Source organism: Rhizophagus irregularis, chromosome 4 (genome assembly GCF_026210795.1).
Source record: "Rhizophagus irregularis chromosome 4, complete sequence".
NCBI classification, from domain to species: Eukaryota; Fungi; Glomeromycota; class Glomeromycetes; order Glomerales; family Glomeraceae; genus Rhizophagus; species Rhizophagus irregularis.
In genome coordinates, this window is record NC_089432.1 from 5628932 (window position 1) to 5652162 (window position 23231).

At 30.6% G+C, this 23231-nt stretch overlaps 4 protein-coding genes across 5 annotated transcripts; 2 read left to right on the forward strand and 2 right to left on the reverse strand.

Moving 5' to 3' along the window:
* Positions 1–20: 20 nt before the first annotated feature.
* Positions 21–2623, forward strand: OCT59_024502 (oligosaccharyl transferase stt3 subunit). The gene is made up of 3 exons (XM_025316183.2): positions 21–662; positions 739–924; positions 1007–2623. The coding sequence occupies exons 1-3, from the start codon at positions 47–49 to the stop codon at positions 2428–2430; spliced, it is 2226 nt and encodes a 741-aa protein (XP_025181176.1). The 5' UTR covers positions 21–46; the 3' UTR covers positions 2431–2623.
* Positions 2485–4976, reverse strand: OCT59_024503 (uncharacterized protein; the record flags this gene model as incomplete). Its single annotated transcript, XM_025316184.2, has 11 exons — positions 2485–2711; positions 2780–2932; positions 2999–3139; positions 3236–3304; positions 3385–3521; positions 3588–3681; positions 3750–3851; positions 3921–4057; positions 4143–4278; positions 4349–4447; positions 4512–4976. 11 exons carry the CDS (start codon positions 4974–4976, stop codon positions 2628–2630), a joined length of 1617 nt encoding a protein of 538 aa, XP_025181177.1. The 3' UTR covers positions 2485–2627.
* Positions 4977–5566: 590 nt separating this feature from the next.
* Positions 5567–8323, forward strand: OCT59_024504 (1-phosphatidylinositol-4-phosphate 5-kinase Its3; the record flags this gene model as incomplete). The annotated part of the gene is made up of 10 exons (XM_025309209.2): positions 5567–5612; positions 5690–6495; positions 6565–6644; positions 6721–6991; positions 7070–7216; positions 7283–7438; positions 7540–7644; positions 7723–7865; positions 7951–8116; positions 8201–8323. 10 exons carry the CDS (start codon positions 5567–5569, stop codon positions 8321–8323), a joined length of 2043 nt encoding a protein of 680 aa, XP_025181178.2.
* A 1072-nt stretch (positions 8324–9395) lies between these two features.
* Positions 9396–11734, reverse strand: OCT59_024505. 2 transcript variants are annotated; one of them, XM_066135475.1, is made up of 7 exons: positions 11188–11352; positions 10633–10728; positions 10414–10491; positions 10236–10341; positions 10116–10157; positions 9941–10033; positions 9396–9728 (listed from the first exon to the last, which is right to left on the reverse strand). In XM_066135475.1, exons 1-7 carry the CDS (start codon positions 11209–11211, stop codon positions 9724–9726), a joined length of 444 nt encoding a protein of 147 aa, XP_065991491.1. In that variant the 5' UTR covers positions 11212–11352; the 3' UTR covers positions 9396–9723. The 2 variants fall into 2 exon arrangements, with proteins under 2 accessions (XP_065991491.1, XP_025181179.1); XM_025310564.2 differs by having other exon boundaries at positions 9409–10033; positions 11188–11734.
* Between the last annotated feature and the right edge of the window lie 11497 nt (positions 11735–23231).

Here is a 23231-nt window from a genome sequence, read left to right on the forward strand (position 1 = left end):
GAATGGAAGGAAAAGCCTTTGCGATTGTATTAAACAAGCATATATAATGGTGCTTGGTTTAGATGTACAAAATCAGGCCGCACTCCTTAAGGTCGTCATTCTCGGCCTTATTTCTTTTGTGGCCATAGCCAGTAGATTATTTAGCATTATTCGTTTTGAGAGCGTAATTCACGAGTTTGATCCTTGGTTTAATTACAGAGCAACGCGATATCTAGTTTCAACCTCTTTTTATGAGTTTTGGAATTGGTTCGACGAGCGTTCATGGTATCCATTAGGTCGTGTTGTAGGGGGAACTGTTTTTCCAGGTTTGATGGTAACTTCGGCTACCATCTACAACATTCTCCATGCGCTTAATTTTCCTGTAGATATTCGTAATATCTGTGTCTTGCTCGCTCCAGCATTTTCAGCCTTTACTGCCATATCAGCATATCTTTTAACAGCTGAAATAAAAGACTCCTCAGCTGGTCTTTTGGCCGCTGCTTTTATTGGCGTAGCTCCGGGTTACATTTCGCGATCCGTTGCTGGTTCTTATGACAATGAAGGCATAGCAATATTTTTGCTTATGTTCACATTTTATCTATGGATTAAAGGGCTTAAGGAAGGATCTGCTTTTTATGGTGCTTTAACCGCGTTATTTTATTTTTATATGGTAGCTGCATGGGGTAATTATTAAGACTAAAAAACGATATTTTTTCAAGTTATTTCCCATTTATATTGATTTCATCTTATTCTTTACAGGTGGTTATGTTTTTATAATCAATTTAATTCCCCTTCATGCATTTGTGTTAATATTAATGGGAAGATTTTCATCTAGACTATATGTAGCATATTCATCTTTTTATGTTCTTGGTACATTAATGTCAATGCAAATTCCATTCGTTGGGTTCCAGCCCACTCGAACAAGTGAACATATGGCAGCTTTGGGTAAACCATTTCTTTTCATATATTTCTCTTTTACGTCTTTTAATCTTTATATTTAAAAACTAAAAATATTTGTATTTCAAAGGTATATTTGGTATATTACAAATAATTGCTTTTGTGGAACTTGTAAGAACTCATCTTGCTTCAAAGATTTTATTCAAAAGTTTTATTGTTTTTTCATTCGTTGCCATGTTTTCTGCTTTGGTATTATTAACTCTGGGTGGATACATTGCACCATGGACTGGCCGTTTTTATTCTTTATGGGATACAGGATATGCAAAGAAATACATACCAATTATTGCATCAGTTTCAGAACATCAACCAACTGCATGGCCTTCTTTCTTTTTTGATTTGGAAATGCTTATTTTCCTTTTTCCTGTTGGAATATATTTATGTTTCCGCGAACTAAGAGACGAACACGTTTTTGTAATTTTGTATGGAATTACTGCATCATACTTTGCTGGTGTTATGGTTCGTTTGATGTTAACATTGACGCCGATTGTATGCGTAACAGCAGCTGTTGCTGTTTCACGTTTATTGGATTTATATCTTGACATAAGTAATTTGGAAACGGATCGATCAGTAGATAGATCAGAATCAGATATCAAAGGAAAACATAAAAAGCCTAAAGAAGGTGGATCTCGTTCATCACTCAACCAGTCTAAATCATTTGGAATTAAGGGCTTTGATACTCGTGCTATAGTTCTTATTAATTTCTATTTCTTTTTGGTCATTTTTGTTTGGCACTGTACTTGGGTTACATCTAATGCATATTCGTCACCATCAATTGTTCTTGCATCAAGTCATCCTGATGGAACACAATTTATTATTGATGATTTTAGAGAAGCTTATTATTGGCTTAGAAAAAATACCGATTATAACTCAAAAGTGATGTCTTGGTGGGATTATGGATATCAAATTGCTGGTATGGCAGATCGTACTACTTTAGTAGATAATAATACTTGGAATAATACTCATATTGCTACAGTTGGAAAAGCTATGGCTTCTTCTGAAGAAGTTGCTTATCAAATTATGAGAAGACATGACGTTAATTACGTTTTAGTTATTTTTGGTGGGCTATTGGGCTATTCAGGTGATGATATTAATAAATTTCTTTGGATGATAAGGATTGCCGAAGGTGTTTATCCCGATGAAGTAATAGAAGCAAATTTTTTTACTTCTCGTGGTGAATATAGAGTAGATGATGAAGCTACTCCAACAATGCGTAACAGTATAATGTATAAAATGAGTTATCATAATTATAATGAACTTTTTGGTGGACAAGGTCAGGATCGCGTTAGAGGTGCTCGATTACCTTCTGAAAAAATTAAATTAAGTACACTTGAAGAAGCTTACACGACTGAAAATTGGATTGTAAGAATTTACAAAGTAAAGGAATTAGATAATTTAGGACGTAGTTTGGAACAAGCGGCTGCATTTGATTCAGGTAAAAAAAGACGCCGAACGAAAACTAAAAAGAAGTCAACAAAAAATGCAACAAATGGATAATCTTTAATTAAAAATGGAGGTTTAATTTTTTGATTTGCTTATTCAAATTACTACAATATCTATTGTACAGATTTATTTAAGTTCTATGAATTCTTTCTTTTTAAAAAAAAAATTATTATTTTAATACAATCACACTCAAAAACAAAATATACAATCCTATATTTAATAAATTAATAAAATACTAATACAGTAATAAATTATGTTGCAGCGGAGCTATCTTCCAAATTAGAATTCTGTTGTGCTTCCATTTGTTGGAAATAAGATTCCCATAAACTAATTATCTGAATAAATAGATGTAAATATAAAATGCTTATCCTCAAAATAATAAAAAATAACCATTTTAACTTACCTCCTTTTGGGTTTGAACCACTGACTCTAAAAAAGCTTCAACACCATTTTTAAAATCCTCCACTTTTTCCTTATCAAATCTATCTAACTCATTTTTAATAAGTTTAGATACTTCCTCGAACTCATTTTTACAATCTTCAACCTTATGCTCAGCCTAAGATTAGGATATAATTGTTTAAGAAATAATTATTCAAGGATAAAAATCAAAGCAAATATATACCTCAGCAATTTGAGTTAGCATTCTATCTTGACTGAATCTTCCTTGGGATTTTGATCTTTCATAATTGGCTTTTTTCTTTTGCAAATCGGAAATGGAATTTTGCCACGTCTGATGAACTTTAGCGCGTGAATTAAATGCAACCTTTATTAAATTTTTAAAAATGTAAATTATTTTTTAAAAAAAAGAAAAAGAAAAAAGAAATAAAACCTTCATTAATAAAAAATAGTATATACGAACTTTAATCGATGCAATTATACGAATGTACTCTCCTACAGTATTTTCTAATGTAAGGACATCCTGACGTGCCTAATATGATATTAAAAGCTTTAGGAATTTTTTTTCCAATTTGCAATGTATCTTTTGCTTTAAAATTAATAACAAGAAACCTGTTTTTCATGTAACTCCTTGATTTTTTGCTGTAAATTTCCTAAAATTGTTATATTACTGGCCAATGATTTGTTCAGCTCAGCACCAGCCAAGGACAATAAACTGTTCCCAAAGTCAACTGTTGCACTACCTAAATCTAAAATAACCAATATTTATTTAATATCATTATATCTAATTAACTAATGAAATATGAAATTAATACCTTTGCGTTGTTTGACTATTGCCTCAACTGATTTTAGCAATGTTTTCAGCTGTGATTCTAGAATGTCTAATTGATTTCTTCGACTTTCAAACCACTGAAATTAATGTCTTGTCAATCAATGTTGATAAAATTTAAAATTATAAAAGTTAATTAATAACTCACTTCATCTGTTTCAGTAAATTTGTTAAAAGTAGCTGCATTCGACATTGCCTCGCCTAGCGATTTTAAAACGCCTTTAGATTCATCTTGATTTTTCCGTTTAACCTAAATAAAATTATTAAAATTCTTCGCAAAGAATACATATTTTCTTTTTTAAAAAAAATTAATACTTACATCAATGGTAAAAGTGTCAGACTCCAAAAATAATTTTAAATCTGGATCACGATATAATTTAGGATGAGAAGTAATTCTATTCAAACATTTTTCAAGAGCTTGGCGTCGATTTTCCACGAATTCATCTTGAAACCGACCTAGCGATAATTAAAAAAAAAAATATTATTAGAATTTATATGCTAAAGAAAAATTTATTTTTTTACTCTTATTTAATGAAAATACCAATAGCGTGCTTTTCTGGTATAGGAGGAACAATGACACCAGGATTTCCAAGAGTTAACCGATTATAGAGCCATAAGAAATCGCGATATCGTCTTAATACAGTAAATTCTCGACTTCTGAAAGCCGTAGACGTAGTCTAATTATGCAATAAGTTAAAATAAAATCATAAATAAATTTACCCTTGATAGTTCTAATAAAATTCGTACCCGTGTTCTGACTCTATAAATTATATGTGCACTGATAGGATCACCAATTTTTTGAGGGTCTTCAACCGTGATTTTAAATGTTGGTATTGAGCCATCAGTCTAAGAAAATAATAATATTTAGAATTCATGTTTACAGTACAATTCAAACTCACAGGCTTCTTACCTTACTCGAATTATCAACACTTGCTAAAAATCGATCATTATGAACTCTTCTGGTGGCAGTCTCATCAAAGGACTCTTCACCGCTACTTTTTTCAGTAATATGGCTCTCAGTGGAAGCTGACGAAGCAGCATCTATTCCTTTTATGGAAGATACGTCTACATCTTCGAATTCCCTTTCAAGAAGTTTGGAAGAATATATTGAAGCTTGAGGATCATAATCGGAGAGAGTTTGAGAGCTTTCTAAAGGGTCTATTGAACTAGGCACACCATTTTTGTTTATACGACTATTTAAAGTGTTATGATCGATTACTCTAGTGTCAGAGGATCCCTCCGATGCGACCAAAGGTGATATTACATCATGAAATGGATTAGAAACATCCATTTCACTTAAAGTTTCGGATATAGTATTGCCTGAAGGCTTATTTATAAGGTCATCAAAGTTGTTTTCAAATTCTACATTAGCCATCTTTCTGACTATAAAACTCCAACTTTGAATTGCTCGCGTCGAAAGATATGCAGATCCTTAGAAATCCAGTAATTTGGTAACCAGTCAAATGAAATTTTTTCTTTCGTGAATTTATTCCCGTTTCAAATGGCTGCCGGAAGTACGCGGACAATATGATTGGCCGCTGATGCGGAAAATATGTAGATATTTATATAATTAACACCAACTGCGGTTAGTACAACATCTTAATTTACTTCTTTAATAAGAACAGAAGTACAGAAAACTCTCTACTATTTTACAACACCGGCAATTTATCTTTCCTTTTATATATTATCTTGACACTTTACGCTCCCTCTCCCGTCTTTTCTTTAACTTTACAACTCATTTTTTGTTGAAAAGGTTTGACCATTAATTTCTATTTATATTTTTTTTCCTTGTAATTTAATTTTATATTGTTAACTTTTTTCGTGATCTTTAATTGCTTTCATCTTCTTTTCCCATACTCGTTTTAGACGTCTTAACCAACGTAATAACTAGGTAGTCTCTACGGAATAAAAAAAGACAAGTTAAAAGAGACAAATACTTCATATTAGAGTTTTTTTGTCGCAACTATGATGGCTTCCGCAGTGAGTGAAAACTCAACGTCAAAGCATCTAGGTTTGTGTAGTCTTTTTTCGTTTTGTTGATATCCTGAATATCTTATATCAAGACTTAAATTCCTTTTAACTTAAAAGGGATTACTGAAAGTGTCGTGGAGAAAAAGTCCGAAAAACATTCACAAGTAGTTGAAAGACGATACACTACTCCTAATAACGTTGTTGAGCCATTAAATATGACTACAACCACACAAACAACCGAAATACAAACGATATATTCTTCGTCGCCACCAAATATATCAAGTAAGATAATCACAGAAACTATAAATATTACCGGGCAAATATCATCAAAAGACAATCGTGCAAAGAGTCCTTTAAGAACTCATTCCGAACCATCAGCTATAAAGCCTACTACTGATGAAAAAAGAACAGTTAGTTTTCCTGTAGAAGTTACGTCAAAGTCACCTAGTTCCGATGGTTTAGATAGTACACTTGAAATCGATACAGATTTGCAAAATGATATTTCTGTCGAACCAAAAACGCCTAGAGGAACACCCAATCGAAGTTTTACTACACCGATTCCTAAACCAAGACCTAATAGCATGACTGCTTTGACAGATGAACAAAATCAAAATGTCCCTCAACGTTCAGCTACTACAGCAGGGAAAGCAAAAAAGAATATATCGTTAATAGAAAATAGAAGGAAGGAAGGAAAGCTTAAAAGAAGGAACACTTTTAATGCAATCGGATTGGGTGGGGATATCGCGTTAGACGAAGAGACACAAAAAATGGCAGAAAATGTCAAAAGGAGATTATCAAAACGTAGAACTCGTGAAAAGGATAAAGATGATTTAGACGAGGGGGTCATGATTGGTACAAGAATCGGGGAAGATCACGTTAACTATGTTCTTATGTACAATATGTTGACGGGTATTCGAGTGGGCGTAAGTTTAATTTGATTTAATTAATTGCAGAAAGTCAATGTCTGTAGGCTGATCCTATTAATTTTCAAGGTATCCCGATGTAATGCAAAAATGCATAGAGAACTAGTTGATTCTGATTTCAAGGCTGCACATAAATTTTCATTTGATATGTAAGAAACAATTACCTATAAAAATTCGTAATTAACTGACGGATATTTTGAAATTAACCAACATATGTTTATACAGAACGGGAAATGAACTTACACCTTCAGCTAAATATGACTTTAAATTCAAAGATTATGCTCCATGGGTTTTCCGTCGTCTTCGTGAATTTTTTCACATTGATGCTGCGGATTATCTTGTTTCTTTAACGAGTAAATATATTTTGTCAGAGTTGGGTTCACCGGGTAAAAGTGGAAGCTTCTTTTATTTTTCTCGAGATTATCGTTTTATTATAAAAACGATACATCATACCGAACATAAATTTTTGCGTAAGATTTTGAAGGAATATTACGAGGTTTGTCAAAGCTATTTTTGGATATTTGAGATTTAAGCTTATTTTTAATTATCATACTATATTGAATTATCTTTATAGCACATAAGAAACAACCCAGATACATTACTTTCCCGCTTTTATGGACTTCATAGAGTGAAATTACCACGCGGACAAAAAATTCACTTTGTAATAATGAATAATATATTTCCTCCGCATCGAGATATTCATGAAACTTATGATTTGAAGGTACTTCATACTTTTATTCATAACAAGTTCTTCAAATACAAATGTATGATGTTTTTATTTTATTAGGGGTCAACAGTGGGACGTGAATATAATGAAGCTGATGCGGCAAAGAATCCGCGCGCCGTTCTTAAAGATTTGAATTGGATTAAACGAGGGCGACATCTGGAACTTGGCCCCGAGAAACGTAAACTTTTCGTCGAACAGCTTGAGAAAGACGTCGCAGTAAGTTTTAATTATTACATGTTTATGTCTATAAAATTTACATTAACACTTTTCTCTCTGGTTCAACATTTGTCCATATTTTATTTTTATTTTTTTTAAAGTTGCTTCAACGTCTGAATATTATGGATTATAGCCTTTTAGTAGGTTTGCATGATACCTCTCGTGGTAATAAAGACAAAGTTCGAGAAGATTTCTTTGTATTTCAGGTATGTCAAGACTCAGGCCTATTTAAATATATCCGAATATTTCATTTTTTATAAAACTACAATCCTTTCTTTATCTAGCCAAATACCACGAAAATTGAGCGTATTCCATCAAGTCATAAGCGGGAAAGTAAAGCTTCAAAATTACGTAAGGCTGTAGGAGAAACTGAGCCATCGAAGCTAGGTCCTTCAACTACTAAGCTTGTGCTAAATCCTCATAATGAGTAAGAATTGGATTAAATATTTATTTGTACTTGTTCATAAATTTCTTTTGTCGTAACTCCAAACTCCAAATTCTAAATTTGCTAGACGCCGTAAGTGTAGATTTTACATGGACGATGGTGGTTTTTCTGGAACAGATGAACATGACAATCCCACCAATTATATTTATTACTTGGGAGTTATCGATATTTTGACACCATATAATACGGTTAAGAAAGTTGAACATGCATGGAAATCATTAAAAGACGACAAGGTGTTTATTTAATTTTGACCGTATATATTTTTCGACAGTTTATATAAATATTTGAGTAATTCATAAAAAAAAATTTTTTTTCAGCTGTACATATCTGCTGTACATCCACAATGGTACGGAAAACGCTTTTTTGACTTTATGTTTAAGACCATAAAGTATAATGATGGTTCAACAGAACAAACCAAACCAGAAAATACTGAAGTTTAACAATGCTGAAACTCTTAAATTGAAAAATATATATATATATATATATTATATTTTTCATTATCCTTCATCTTTCCCCATTCTCATCCCTATTAATAACATATTGGTTTTAATTATTTCTTTCTTTTATTACTCGTTTTATGAGCATTATAATTTTAAACTCTTATTTATTTCTACAATCAACGTCACATATTTTCAATCATTTTTCTAAGTATGTTCTCATGTTCTCAACCTTGTTAATGTTATAATCGATTTTGGATGGGTGAATATGTTTTGAGGAAAGTGGATACTACAAGGTCAATGTCTAATAATTCTTCAATTTAACTTATAATTACCTATACGCGTCGATTGGCATTTAAACAAAAAAAACATTCGTTTTTAAAACATTATCATTTTCATAATTCACAATACCATCACATTTATAAACAGGTATTTATACTAAAAGCAACTATACACTTTTCAGTTTACTGACTAATTCAAATTATACATTCTTTATTCACACCTCATATTTCAGCCTACAAATTTTTGTAAATGGCATTTTATTTATTAAACGGATAGATTAAATCTTTTCGCTTAGCTTCAATGTTTTTCTGTTTAAAAAAAACGTTACACTTTCTTTTTCCTTGATTCAGGTCAAATTAATTAAAAATTTTTATATTTTATATTGTACAGTTTTTTTGTCTGACTTTAATAACAATTATAACTATATATCGTATGTGGTTTGGTTTTTTTATTCCTTTACATTATACTAGATGGTTATTGTTTCTCCTAGTACAAATAGTTATAACTTACAATTTAGCCTCTAGATATACAAAATTTTGATTAGAGAAATGTACCTTTTCTTATTATATATATATATATACACAAAAAAAAAAAATTGAATATTTGTTTGCAATTTTCCTTCAGAGGGCATATATTATTATTATTCAGTATAATGTTTGTTTATAAATTCTTTGATAAATTTCTTTAATTATTGATATCTAGTTTTATACAAATATATTCAAATTATGATACATCTCCCGAAATTCTTTACTGCAAGTAGCAGCAAGATCAAGTTTCTCAAACCCTTCTCTATTTTTGCTTGTATATTATTTGATGCTTTATATAAAGTGAAAATTTTATTTTGTAAAATGGGTAAAAAAAAAAATTAAAAAAGCTGAACAATTTCTTCAGATTTAATTCAACAAGTTACAATATAATAAAAGGAAAGGAAAAATGGAATCAAATCCCAAATATGTCACCAAACACAAAAACAGAAAATAAAAAATCTCATACTATAAATCGCAGAGGGACATAAAGGAAGACGTGAGAAAATTTAGATAGTACATTAATATATTTAATTCATATTATTATTAACCTATAGCATAAGTTCTAATTTGGCTATTCGTCCCCTAAAGCTACCATTACACTAATGTAATGTAAAAAAAAATTTACGGGAAAAGGAAGAAATTACCGAAAAAAAATTTTTATATTGAATTTATATTGATATTTTGTAATTAAATTTTTTTTGTTTTGTCAGTGATAGCGTGATAACAATTTATTAAATTGTAAACAAAATGCAAAACAAAAAAAAAAAAAAAATATGCCAACACGGGTGGTCATATAATTAGTTATACTCACTAGCATATTTGCGCGTCCATTCTCGAGCAGTTGCTTCATAGCGAGTACGATCAGTCTTGTACACGTGAGCAATTTCAGGTACAAGCGGATCGTCTAACGTTGAAAGAAAGGAAATAAAGATTGGAATCAATAACAATCAAGAGGTGTGGGATGTGGGCATTGAAATACCATATACCTGGGTTTGGATCAGTCAACATTGAGCAAATTGACAAGAGCACTTGAAAAAAAAATATTTTTTAGTATTGATTAATATTCAGAAAAAACAACAACTTTCAAACGAAATGAGATAAATTACCTTTCGAAATGGTAAGCGCTGGCGACCATTGATCTCTTAGGATATCCAGGCATATACTTCCATTACTGTTGATATTCGGATGGTAGATTCTTGTTGTAAAGTTTACCTATATGTAGTATGGTTATTGTGAGAATAAATTCACATTTAAAAATATGCACAAGTATATATAAAAATATACCTTTGGTGGTTTAAACGGATAATCTGTGGGAAAATGAATGGCAAGGAAAAATACCCCACCAGAGTATGGAGAGTCGGACTAATTCAAATTAAAATAATTAATAATTATTCGAGAAATATATAATGATCCAAAGCAAGAAAAGCAAGAAAACAATATAACAGTTAATAATTTATTTTGTACTAGAAATCACAATAAAAAGAATGGAGAAAAATTGCTTACGGGACCCATGATTGTCGCTTGCCAGTGGAAAAGGTCATCCCCAATAGGACCAGCACTACAAGACGACGGTGGGTCACGTCCTAAATCGTGCAATTCCTAATAATATATAAATAGCCAAGAATAAAAAAAAAAAGAATAAATTAGAGTGTTATTGCCGCAGTTGAAAAAATTGTAAGAAAATTATAATTTTATATTTAAGCTAAAACTTTATGGATGTAAATGCGAAAACATATGTATATTTGGTATTAAACTAAAAAAAAAACATTCTAAAACTTAATTGTTACCAATATTTTGGTATATATATTTAGTAGTATTTGACTTCGTTAGAAGACCAAGTGTATACTACGAAAAAAACATAATCAAGGCCCTGATCCGGTTTATTGACACATCCTTTTGCTTAAAGGTATCTCATTTACGTAAAACGAAACTTAAGGATTTGTAAAGTGAAAGAGCACGACGGCAAAAAGCCACCAAGTCCATAAAGACAACGTCAACGCTGAACAAAATATGAACAAAAAAAAATTCTCTTTTTTTACAAATATCCTATAAACTTACTTTGTTGATTCTTTTAAGTGCCATTTCGTTTGTTAAAAAAAAGAGAAAAAGATATTTGTAAAGTGGTAAATTGCGTGTTGTAGAGAGAGATGAACCGAAGCTTTTTAGAAGTTACAAAGGCTAGAATACCGCGGGGTGTGGTATTATAGGCAAAGATTGATCAACGAAAATTTGGGGGGAGTGACCAAAGTTATTTATATAGCAATAATATGGATTCTCGTGCCACACTTTTTATGATTGGCTGTCTTTTAAGCCCGCAGCCTTTTGTTTGGCTTAATATGCAAGTGTTTTCTTCATAATGCATTGATCACAATAACTCTGCAAAAATGGGATAAAAAAATTAAATTATGTCTAATTATTTTAACTCTTCAAGAAATTTTTTTGAACTCCGTCAATCATCCACAATGAATCCCCAAAAAGGAATTTCTAAAAAAAAAGTTTAATTAGAAATTTTTCACACCAAGCGATACATTATGTTTCTGGTTGCATTGCTAACTGGCTGAATTACACGATTAAAACCATCACGTCCTAATATTAATATATTGTTTTACCGAAATAGTCAAAAAATAAAAAAAAAATATTAATACAAATCAATAAACAATTTATATATATATGTTAAAAAACTATATATGTATAAAAATTTTATACAAGTCATCTAATATTTATAAACCTGTATTATATTACATAAAATACCTGCTTTAAATCTTTATTAAATTAATTTTACTAACTGCTAATAAATTTATAAAATTATACAGTATATAGTCTGGAATCCAATATAAATTTATCAAATAAATTTATTAAAATTAAAAATTTTTGGATCTCAATATAATTTAATAAATATTAATTAAAACTAATTATTAGCCTATAAAATTTAAATACTTTTTCAAAAGAGCATTGCTAAATCTTATCACAGGTAATTTTCACTACATTAGCATTAGCAAATATTAATGAGTGGAGTTTCATAACTAAGGTAGGTTACTTGCCTAAATCTCTTCAAAAAAATCTTATATAAATTAGTTTTTCTAAGATTTTATACTGTAGTTTTATTATAATTTTAACAAGGTTTCAGCAGTTTTAGCATTTATAATAAATCATATTGGCAGATATCAGCCAAACATAGTAAATAAATTAGAAAATTAGATTTTTTCATTTCTATAATAAATTTGTTATAGCAAATGATATGTGATAAAATAAATTCGCTGATATATTTTGTTAGGTTTTATTTTCTCCAAAATTTTTAATAAGACTTTCATATAGTTTTAACAAAATTTCACTATTTTGGCATTTTATCAATAGAAATCCTTAATGTATACCCTATGAAAAAATATCATCCAATTTTTGTACAATATTTGTTCAAGTCCGTGTGAAAATTGTACAATTATTGCAGATTTTTGGATAAAAATAGCTATGAAGTTTTTCATAACATATTAAAAGTATGCAATTTTTGTACAACTTAAATTTAGGATATAGAAAATATTCAATATTTGTGTGATCTTTATACAACTTAAATTTAGAATACAGAAAACATTCAATTTTTGTACAAACAATAAAGTAGGAGCCAAAAAGTTTGTTGCTATTATGTCAAATAATAGCTCAAATGTTGCAGTAGCATAAGATACTGTAATTACCAACAATTACCCAAATATAATTAATGTTCGATATATTGCATATTGCGTAAACCTGATAAGACCGGATTAATTAAAAAGTATGTTTAACATAATATATAAGCTTACAACAAGAGAGGAAAAGGATTATTGAACAATAATATATAAGTTGAACAAATATAATTTTAGCCAGAATTATCTCTATTCTAACCAAAATTTTTATATTTAATAACTTCTGAAAGAAATTCAAATAATGAGAAATATATTTTTAATATGTAATAAAATTGTATATTTTTATTGCAATTATATGTTTGTTTATTACAAAATATTAAAAATCTCTCTTTCTTTTTCAATTATTAGTTTTGATTTCAATTCTTTTAAAAAAATTTTTTTTTGAAGTTTGACATATACTATATAAAGGAAATACAAATTTATATTTTGATGTCATATGCATCAAAATATCTACTACCAATCCTTAATCATATCCATACCAATAATATATGGGTGTAAGATTCTTTCATGATGAATAATATATATGCTAGTTCTATTGGTAATTCACATGTAATTTTTTTACATACAAATAAAATGTTATATAATGCATGATCTTTGGGTACTAAAGATAATTCACAATTATAATCCCATTCATCAATAACATATTGAAATTGAGATTTTTGTATTACTGTTAAAGCCTTTTTACTATAAAGATATCAGAATTTTTTATATTGAAAGTATTGAATAATATCACAAACTTTTGTATTTGTTAAAACAGCTGCTGATACTCTTTCTATACTTTTTATAGCCATCATTAACATAAAATGAAATTGTTCAGCTATATCAGTATGGTATACAGTTTCAAATTTTTTATAACAATCTGTATTAGTTAAATTTGTAAAAAAAAAAATTTTAATAATTATAATTAAAAACAAAATTTATTAAATAATTGATTAAATATATTTACAATTTGATGAAACAGAATCTAGTAAAAATTCTATATTTTCAAAAGTATGCAAAAAAAGTTGAATTGGTTTATAAATATCACAATTCATGTCATGGTATTTTTTAATTAAAAAAACTTAATTAAATTAATATATAAAAAATGTAAAAAATTATATTTAATCCATTTAAAATCTTACTTGAAATGAATAATAACAAATTCTACAATGCATTTTAAGAAACACTTGAAAATTCTTTTTCTTTGATAAAATGTCAGCAGATGTTTTAAAAATATTTAATAATTTATCAATCTCAAGGATAATTTGTTTAATAATTCAAATATTGAATAAATAAAATTTAAAATTAATATTTTTTTTAAAAAAAATTAATATCTTAAAAAAATTGTCAATGTTTTGATTATTTACTGGTTCATAATATTGAAAAAGATTTTCATGCAATACTAATCTCTTAGCAGCATTTGTTAAATATTAAGTATACAATCATATAATCTATTTTTCAAATTTGTATTTTTATTTGCAATAGCACAAATTTCATTAATGTATCAGCTTTTTAAAAAATCCCTTTCAAATCTGCGCTTATTGATTCTCTCATAATTGCAATTTCCTAAAGTTCCAAATTAATAATAAATATAATTCGCTTTGCAGGGTTTACCTAGCTGTGATATGATACATAGAATTCTGAACAGATTATCCAAATTCAGGTAACCTGACAGGTTGACCTGAATTTTCAGATCAGGTTTAGCAATTGCAATTCAGCATCAATTCAGGTTGTAACATCAGTATAACCTGAATGACCTGTTGACCTGAAACTATAATTTTATATAAGTGAGTTATGGTATTATAATTCACTTTTTATATTGATTTTATATAATAAAAGTGAATTGTGATATTGGAATTCACTTTTTTATATCGATTTTATATATAAAAAGTGAATTGCAATATCGGAATTCACTTTTTTATATCATTTTTATATATAAAAAGTGAATTGCAGTATCAGAATTCACTTTTTTATATCATTTTATATATATAAAAAGTAAATTGCAGTATCAGAATTCACTTTTTTATATCATTTTATATATATAAAAAGTGAATTGCGGTATCAGAATTCACTTTTTTATACCCTATAAAAAGTATTATACTTAAAATATACTTAAAATATATTTAAAATATACTTAATTTAAAAATTGCAAAATACTTATAATATATTTTTAATATATCTAAAATATACTTAAAATTATCTTAAAATATATGTCTAATATATTTAATTTTTGCCCATATACTTAAAATATATTTAAAATATATTTAAATTAAAATTTAAGTATATTATAAGATTATTATAAGTATATTTTTTACATACTTAAAATATACTTAAAATATATTATGAAATATATTATAAGAATATTTTAAGTATGTAAAAAATATATCTATAATATACTTAAATTTTAATTTAAATATAATTTAAGTATATTTTAAGTATTTGGACAAAAATTAAATATATTAGAAATATATTTTAAGATAATTTTAAATACATTTTAAGTATATTATAAGTATTTCGCAATTTTTAAATTAAATATATTTTAAGTATATTTTAAATATATTTTAAAAAGTTTTTAATTATATTTTAAATATAAATACTTTTTATAGGGATATCTTTTTTATATCATTTTTAAAAAGTGAATTGCGATATCGGAATTCACTTTTTTATATCGATTTTATATTTAAAAAGTTAGTTGCGGTATTGCGATTCACCTTTTTATACAATTTTAATATAAAAAACTAAATCGCAATATTTCAAAAAAATGTTTTGCACAATATAAATCCTGAAAATTTTCAGGTTTCAGTTCAGGTCAGATCAAACAGATAATCTGATATAACCTAACCTGACCTGATCTGATCCATTTAGAACTCTAATGGTGCAGTACGTAATGCAATAAGAAGATCATCATAAAGAAATAAGCAAATAAGAAAAATTTAAACTGAACCAAATGTAATTTGATAATCAGGATCACCATCAGTATAAAAACAAAAAATAAGTGGAATAAAAGTATAATGCAATTGAATTGTATTAAAAAATTCAGTTGAATATCTAATTACATTACTAGGTTGAAAAATAGTGTCTTTATATAAAACAAATACATTTTCATAATAGAAAAAATCTTCAATGGTTGTTAGAATATTAATAAAAAAAATAATTGAAGGGATAAGAGATAGTTTTGTAAAGTCATAATGGTCACTTGCCGCTAATGTTGAATTTACACCAATTAGACTCTTCTTATTACGAACACCAATAGAAGAAAAATCAATTCTCTTTATAATCACACATTTGGGACAGTCCATATTTGGTGATTATATTTATGAGCAAACAGTCTTATGACTTTATCTTTTATTATAATTTTTAAACGAAAAGTACAAAACTTAAATCGAATAATATTACAAACGAAATATAGAAAAGTAAATATAAAAAATAAAAAGAACTAGCTTCACGATTCATACAAGTAAAGAAATCTAAACAAAATAAAATTGGAAGAAATAAAAACTAAACTATTACAGAATGACCTCAACGGCAATTCGAAGGCGAAAAGTGAAATAACTATCCAGTAATATGCCCTAAGATCTAATCCGTTACCAAAAAGAAATTCTAAGTAGAGGCTGAACTGTTAAGCGGCGCCAAAAATCCAAGTGCGAGATCCAAGATCCACCACAGATTATAGAAGAGGAGACCCAAGAAATCCAAGAATCCAAGGAAACTGTCGCCAAGGAAGGTGTCGAAAATTCAGGAGAAATTGGTGAGGGAGGGTGAGGAATAGGAGAAGGTCTAATAGCGGACGATTTCATTTTATTAGTAATGCTTTGAGCTGATTCCCAATGATGAAAGAAAACAGAACAGCACAACCAGATTTGAACATAAAGATCAAAGTGAAAGTCATGTAAAGGTGTATCTAAAATAAACCATATAACGGATGATGAAAAGTAAGTTTCAAAAAATCCTGTAAGGGATATCGGTATGAGACCACGTGAGTTTCAAGCAGAAAAGTGAAGGAGGGTCATATTCCCAACAATCAAGAGCCGTAAATTCTGCAACAAAAGAGTCCAGTAAAGGTTTCAAAGGAGTCGCGAAAAGAAATTTCTCAAGATAAACAGTTCTAAGGTCCAGCAGAAGTGTTTTGAAGGTATTAAAAGGACTAAATTCAAGTAAAATATAAGGACAAGTCCATAAGTGGTTTAAAGTCTCAAGAGAGGAGTTGCATTGAGAACAGGGCCAACTCGGATCATAGATATGAGGCTTTCGTTTTTGAAGAGTTGTGAGTGTCGGAAGCATATCCAATAAAATCTTGATACGGAAAGCACAAAATTCAGAGCGGCCATTTTGATGGGAAAATTGTAATTGTTTATTATTAAAACAAAATTTGGTACAAGCCCAATTAATATCTGAAATAGAGGAATTAAGATTGAATCTTGGTAATAAAGCAAAAGTCAAAAGATTCTTGGCGTCAAAAATTTCTCCAATGAATTTCCGGATATTCATATCCACAGGTAAAGAATTAAATTGTAAAATGCAAGGAGCCAAAAGTGCAGGCGACTGAAAGGAAAGACGCGAGTCCATATGAGCAGTTTTCGCTAAATCATCAACGTGATTATTCAGAGAATCGTCAGCGTAAGCAGGAACCTTGATTAAAGTAACTTCCAGTTTCTTTTGTGAAATAATAGCTCGTGCCAAAGACCATAAAAAGTGATTGGATTCTTTATGCATTCTAGGAATGAAGGGAGCATCCACATACGTAGACCATAAGGAGATTAATTGAGCACAGTCAGTAGCAACTAAGGTTGCTTGCCGAAACCTAGGGGTTTAGGCAAGATGGCGTTTCGCTGAAACGCAAAATTCTGCCAAAACTATATTAAAGTTATATTAAAAAACTGGCAAAACTTTGGAGAAAGGCGAAACTGCCAAAACTTATTATAAATGCCGAAACTGCCGAAACTCTGCTGAAACTATAATAAATCTATAGTAAAATTTTAACGAAACTAATCGTAGGATTTTGAAGAGGTTTAGACAAGCAACCTTAGTAGCGACAGTAATCTTGGAATTCCAAGGGAGGGAGTCCAATCCATGCAATAAAGCAAAAATTTCAGAATGCAGTGTAGAAGGAAAAAGAGAAGGAATGGTATTATAATGAGATTCAAGAATAAATCCATCAGAATCGATAGCAGTCCATGCATAAGCCATTGAAGGTATCGAATGACTAAAAAGAGGAAGAAAGAGCCATCGATATAGAGTGTAGACACCGAAGAAGGAAGTTAAATATCAGAAATCCTAGAGAGTTGATCGTTCATAAGAAGTAATCGAACCGGAGCAAAAAGATGAAATAATAATAGAGATTTGGGAGGCGGAAAGTAAGACCGAACGAGTGTCCGCATGTATATAAGTACGAGGCTTCGTAGGGTAACGGATAAGATTTGATAAAGGCACATAAGAGAAACACTTTTCAGAGGGACATCGTTTAAGCAATGTCTTGGAAGTAGAGGATCGCGGAATAGCAGAGACACAACCTTGGCATGCAGTGAATTCAGATAATAAGTCATCAACAGATGACGCAATCCAATGTGAAATAAGAGCTTCATTTCGTGGAGCAGGATAAGTAATGATCACACGGCCAATAAGGAAAGAGTTAGTAATGCGATTAAAAGAAATAGCCCATTGTGGATTAAACAAATAATTTCGACTTATATCTATAGGAGAGATAGAAGCTACAGTATAGGAATTAGGTATTCTAAATTGCAGTAAAACAAAAAAAGAAGGAGAATTAGAAATAACAACAAAATTAAATAAATAAGTAAACCAAGCAGGCACAGATCCTTTGTTTGAAACTTGTTTAAGAAAGCGTAAATCTTTCCATGAAAGAAGCCGAGAGCCACATGGAGTAACCAATTGGACAAGAAAACGAGTACAAAATTTTTTCCGAACATTTTTCATGGAAGTAAATAAATCTTTTGGTAAAATAGACCAGAGTGGAATCGCCGGATGTAGATCCTTTCTCGGAGGTCGGAACAATAAAGACCATGTGATATTCAATCGAGAAGAGAATAATAAAGAATTGAACAAAGAATGGAAAATGTATGGGACCATGGTTCCAAGTCAATAGTAGAAGGACAGGCGTCACAGTCCAAAAATCCTTGGAGATAAGTAATCATATAGTTGGCAAAAAGCTTATATGAAGGGTAAGGTTGCTTGCCGAAACCTAGGGTTTAGGCAAGATGGCGTTTTGCCGAAAAGCAAAATTCTGCCAAAACTATATTAAAGTTATATTAAAAAACTGGCGAAACTTTGGAGAAACGCGAAACTGCCGAAACTTATTATAAATGCCGAAACTGCTGAAACTCTGCCAAAACTATAATAAATCTATAGTAAAATTTTGACGAAACTAATCGTAAGATTTTGAAGAGGTTTAGACAAGCAACCTTAATGAAGGGTGAGAAAAAATTCTTTGCCATGAAGCCACATGAGATGATAGAAATCGACCAAATGCTTGTTAGATAGAAAACGGCAACAATGTGAAAAGCGCAGAAAGAGGAGTGACTGAGGCTAAACCAGCCTTCTGACGAATAAGAGAAAGCATTGGAGAAACCATGCGATTAATGGTAGATTCAGCAAATAATATGGTTTGTAAGCGAAATTCTAGCCTTGGAAGTAAGACAACGTTATAAAGATAGGCCACATGTTGTGCCAAAAGTTTTTTAGGACTGAGTAGAGCAGCCATGTCTTTGATTATGAAAGTACATTGATCATGAACAAAGCGAGAAGAAGCCGAAAAATAAAACCAGACACCTAAAAAACGGAAAGACTTGGATAAAGCTAACGCCTTTAAAGTAAGGGAACAAATTGGGATTAAGGAAGATGGAAAAAGATCAAACACTATAGTTTGAGAAAATTGTTCAGAAGAAAGAAGGATATATTTTGCTGAATTTGCTTGAGTATTATTTAAAGTGTAGAATTCAGCAGTAATGGAAAGGCGATCTTCAATTTCTCGTTTAGATGAAGCAATCAAAGTAGAATCATCCATAAACGTAATATGTGAAACAGGAAAATTATGTTGTTCATATTCAATCAGAGAACAATCCAATAATGCAGAGGATTTCAAAATAAAAGGATCACAAGCTTCTCGATTAAGTGTTGTGAGTAAAGGATCTAAATAAATCACCCATAATAACAGGGAAATCATAATTTCACCCTGGTCAATACCAATCCTAACTCTATATCCAGGAGTATCACCATAATGGGTAATAATTTTATTATTGCGTCTTGTAAAAAGATTAATGATAAATTTGATCAACAAAGGTGGGATATGCAAACGCATTAAAGCCAATTTAAGCATATTTAGATCTATCGAATCAAAGGCTTTTGAAATATCTTGGGAAACAATCCATAACTCTTGGTCATCAGTTTTATGAAAGCAGCGTTGATGAATAATAGCATCAAGCATTTTAATAGGAATGTCAGTAGAACCGCCAGGTAATCCAGCAAAATTACCACCTTGCAATACTTGGTTATCAGCTAGGATTTTTGAAAGACGAGTTGTAACGATCTTAACCACGCATTTTCGTACAGTTTCTAATAAAGTAATAGATCATGTATTCTTTAATTAGGCGTCAAATTCATGAGGCTTCGGAATGGGATAAACAAGCGCTTCACGCCATTCAGCAGGAATATCTCCATGAATAAGGCAGGCATTGGCTAATACAAGGGACAAATTGAAAGCTTCTCCAGTTAAATGTTTGAGCATCTCATAAGAGATCTTAGAAGGACCAGAGGCTTTGTTATTAGGCATAAACTGGATAATGTTCTTCCATTTTTCATCCAGAATAGGAGACATGACCGAATTATATAAAGACGAGTCAATATCAAAAATAGGAGTATATGCTCTTTACCAACGTGAAGGAAATTCATCGATAGAAGAATACTGGACCAAAGGAGGAGTAACAACCGATTGAAAATGTTTGATGGCAGCTTGTTTGATATTTGAAGGCTCAGTAAGCAATGTAGGTTTGGAGTCAATTACAACCAAGACTCTATCAAGAATGATAGAGCGATGTTTCACTGACAGAGCTGAAGAAATAAAAGAACCCAGCGACATAGAGAAATGTTCATCTCTAAGAGCAGTATAATATTCAATGGAATCCACACGATGTTGATGAAATTGCGTGAAAAGAAAGGCGGAGACCAAAGCTTTTTGTGAACGCAAAAATTTGACAAAAGCAGGAAGTGGTGTTGTACTATAATCAGGTATAGTATAATCTGTTAAAAGAGATTTCAAAAGAATCAATTGTATAGGCAAAGAATTAATCATTTGCAAAATTTGAGCGGGACGACTAATCCTAGATGTGGTCAATTTAAACAATAATCTATCCAAGAATTTGTTGATAGCAATAAGCATTGTAAGTTCGGGAGGATATTTATGGTGATGAGTATTGGATACATGTTGAAATGGTAAAGATTCAATGGCACCACCAAGAATAGAACGTTTAAGAGCGTGCCAAAGTTTGTCCAATGAAAGAGCTGAAAGTGAAAATATGGAAGGATGGTGTGTGGCCAAATACAACTCAAGACGTGAGTTTACTTCATCAGAAAATATGTCCCAAGTATCTTCTTTTATATTCTTATACAGAAAAATGGTGCGCTTTTCACTTTTCTGCTTTAATCTAGCTTTGGCTAAAGTAGCGAAATAAGAACTAAAGTCGAAGGTCGTAAAAAGAACACAGTGATCAGTAAATTGATTATCATTCAACTTGGGATAAGATTCAACATGAGAGAAAAGACCGGGAGCAGGAAATCCAGGGGATGACCAAATATAATCAAGTCTTGAAGAACCATTCTGATGATAAAAAGTAGAACTAAGATCTGAAATTGAAGAAATATAGGATTGATGATCCGTAAAATATTGAGAAGAAAGCGATCGTAAAATTTTCAAATGGTGTTGTGAAAGATGTGAATGTGAAAGTTCATCTGCGTTAAAGTCACCAAGGATAATTACATGATAATTATTAGAACGGGCTTTATCAAGCCATAAGTTGAGTTGTGCAAAAATAGCATCACATTCTTTATAATGAATAGAATGGTAAGGAGGAATATAGATAGAAATGATGGAAATTTTTGTTTGATGGAAAAAAAGATCTAATTTTAAAAGACGACCTTTCCAAGGATCAATCTTCTGGACATGTTTATGTAAAGAATAGCGAAGTAAAAGGCCAACACCATTATGTGGTCGTGAATTAGAAGGGGAAGGAGCCCAATAGGACTTAAAATTATATTGGAAATGTTCATTTTGATAAATAAATTTAGCACTAGAAGAAGTAAGATGAGTATCATTTAAAGATAAAACGCCAAAAGAAGAATGGAGAAAATAGTTTAACAAATGCAACTGTCGAACAGGAGAGCACAAACCATTAACATTGATTTGTCCAAAATTAATAAGAGGGGAAGAAGAAAAAGAAGAATTATTACTACTATTAATATTATGTATCGCTATCGCACTATTAGAGGGGTGAAATCCCTGTGATGCACCCAATATAAATTGGTGTTCAATCATTGGAAGGGGAGGGTTTTGAGGGAAAGAAGAAGTCCAATTTTTCCATAATCGAACCAAGTTGGACAGAAAGATTCTTTTGTACATTAGTGACACTAGAAATTTCCAATTGCAGACGGGAAGCAGTAGTGTCGGAAGTAATGATAGTAGGGCGGGAGTTAGGTAATGGGACATGTCTGCGTGATAAGACGGAGTTAGAATCTAGAGCTGAGAAGGAGGCATCAGGAGAAGTGTCTATAAGAGAAGGAAAAGTATGGGGAGGAAGATTGAATTCAGAATTCGTGTCTTGAGTTGGGGCATCATCCCATCCATTATCATAAGAATGATTTTGATTTTCATGATTATCATGAGGCGGATACAAATCAGAGTCACCAGGATTGTCATAATTCATCATTGATTCAAGCTCAGATAGCCTATACTCATGGGCCGTGATAGTATCATTCATCCAAGAGACAGTTTCCTCTAGAGTATTGAAGGTGTTAGCAATCTTTTCGATCTGCGCCTTTAACTTATCAATAATGTGTTGAGAAAGCGTACAATTAGGGTTGTTACTCGGAGTAGTAGATGTAGAACTATTAGGATGAAGAGTGTGCGAAGATTAGGTAGAACTAGAAGAATTTGCATTATTTCTAGAATTGGTATTATTGTTACTGGACTGATTGTTACGGTTAAGAACATTGGGACAGGAAGTATTAATATTATTATTGTTATTGTTGGATCTGGATGAGGACGAATTATTACGGGATCTAGAGGTGGATCTCGATCTTGAGCGGGAAGTGGATTTATCACGTGATTGGCGTGAATCCTGATGACACGTCAAGGACCAGCATTAAAGCGTGAATAGAGTTTGTTAAGGCGATCATCTACTTTGCGTGTGGGACAAGGGTTACATACAGAAGGGGAGCAGC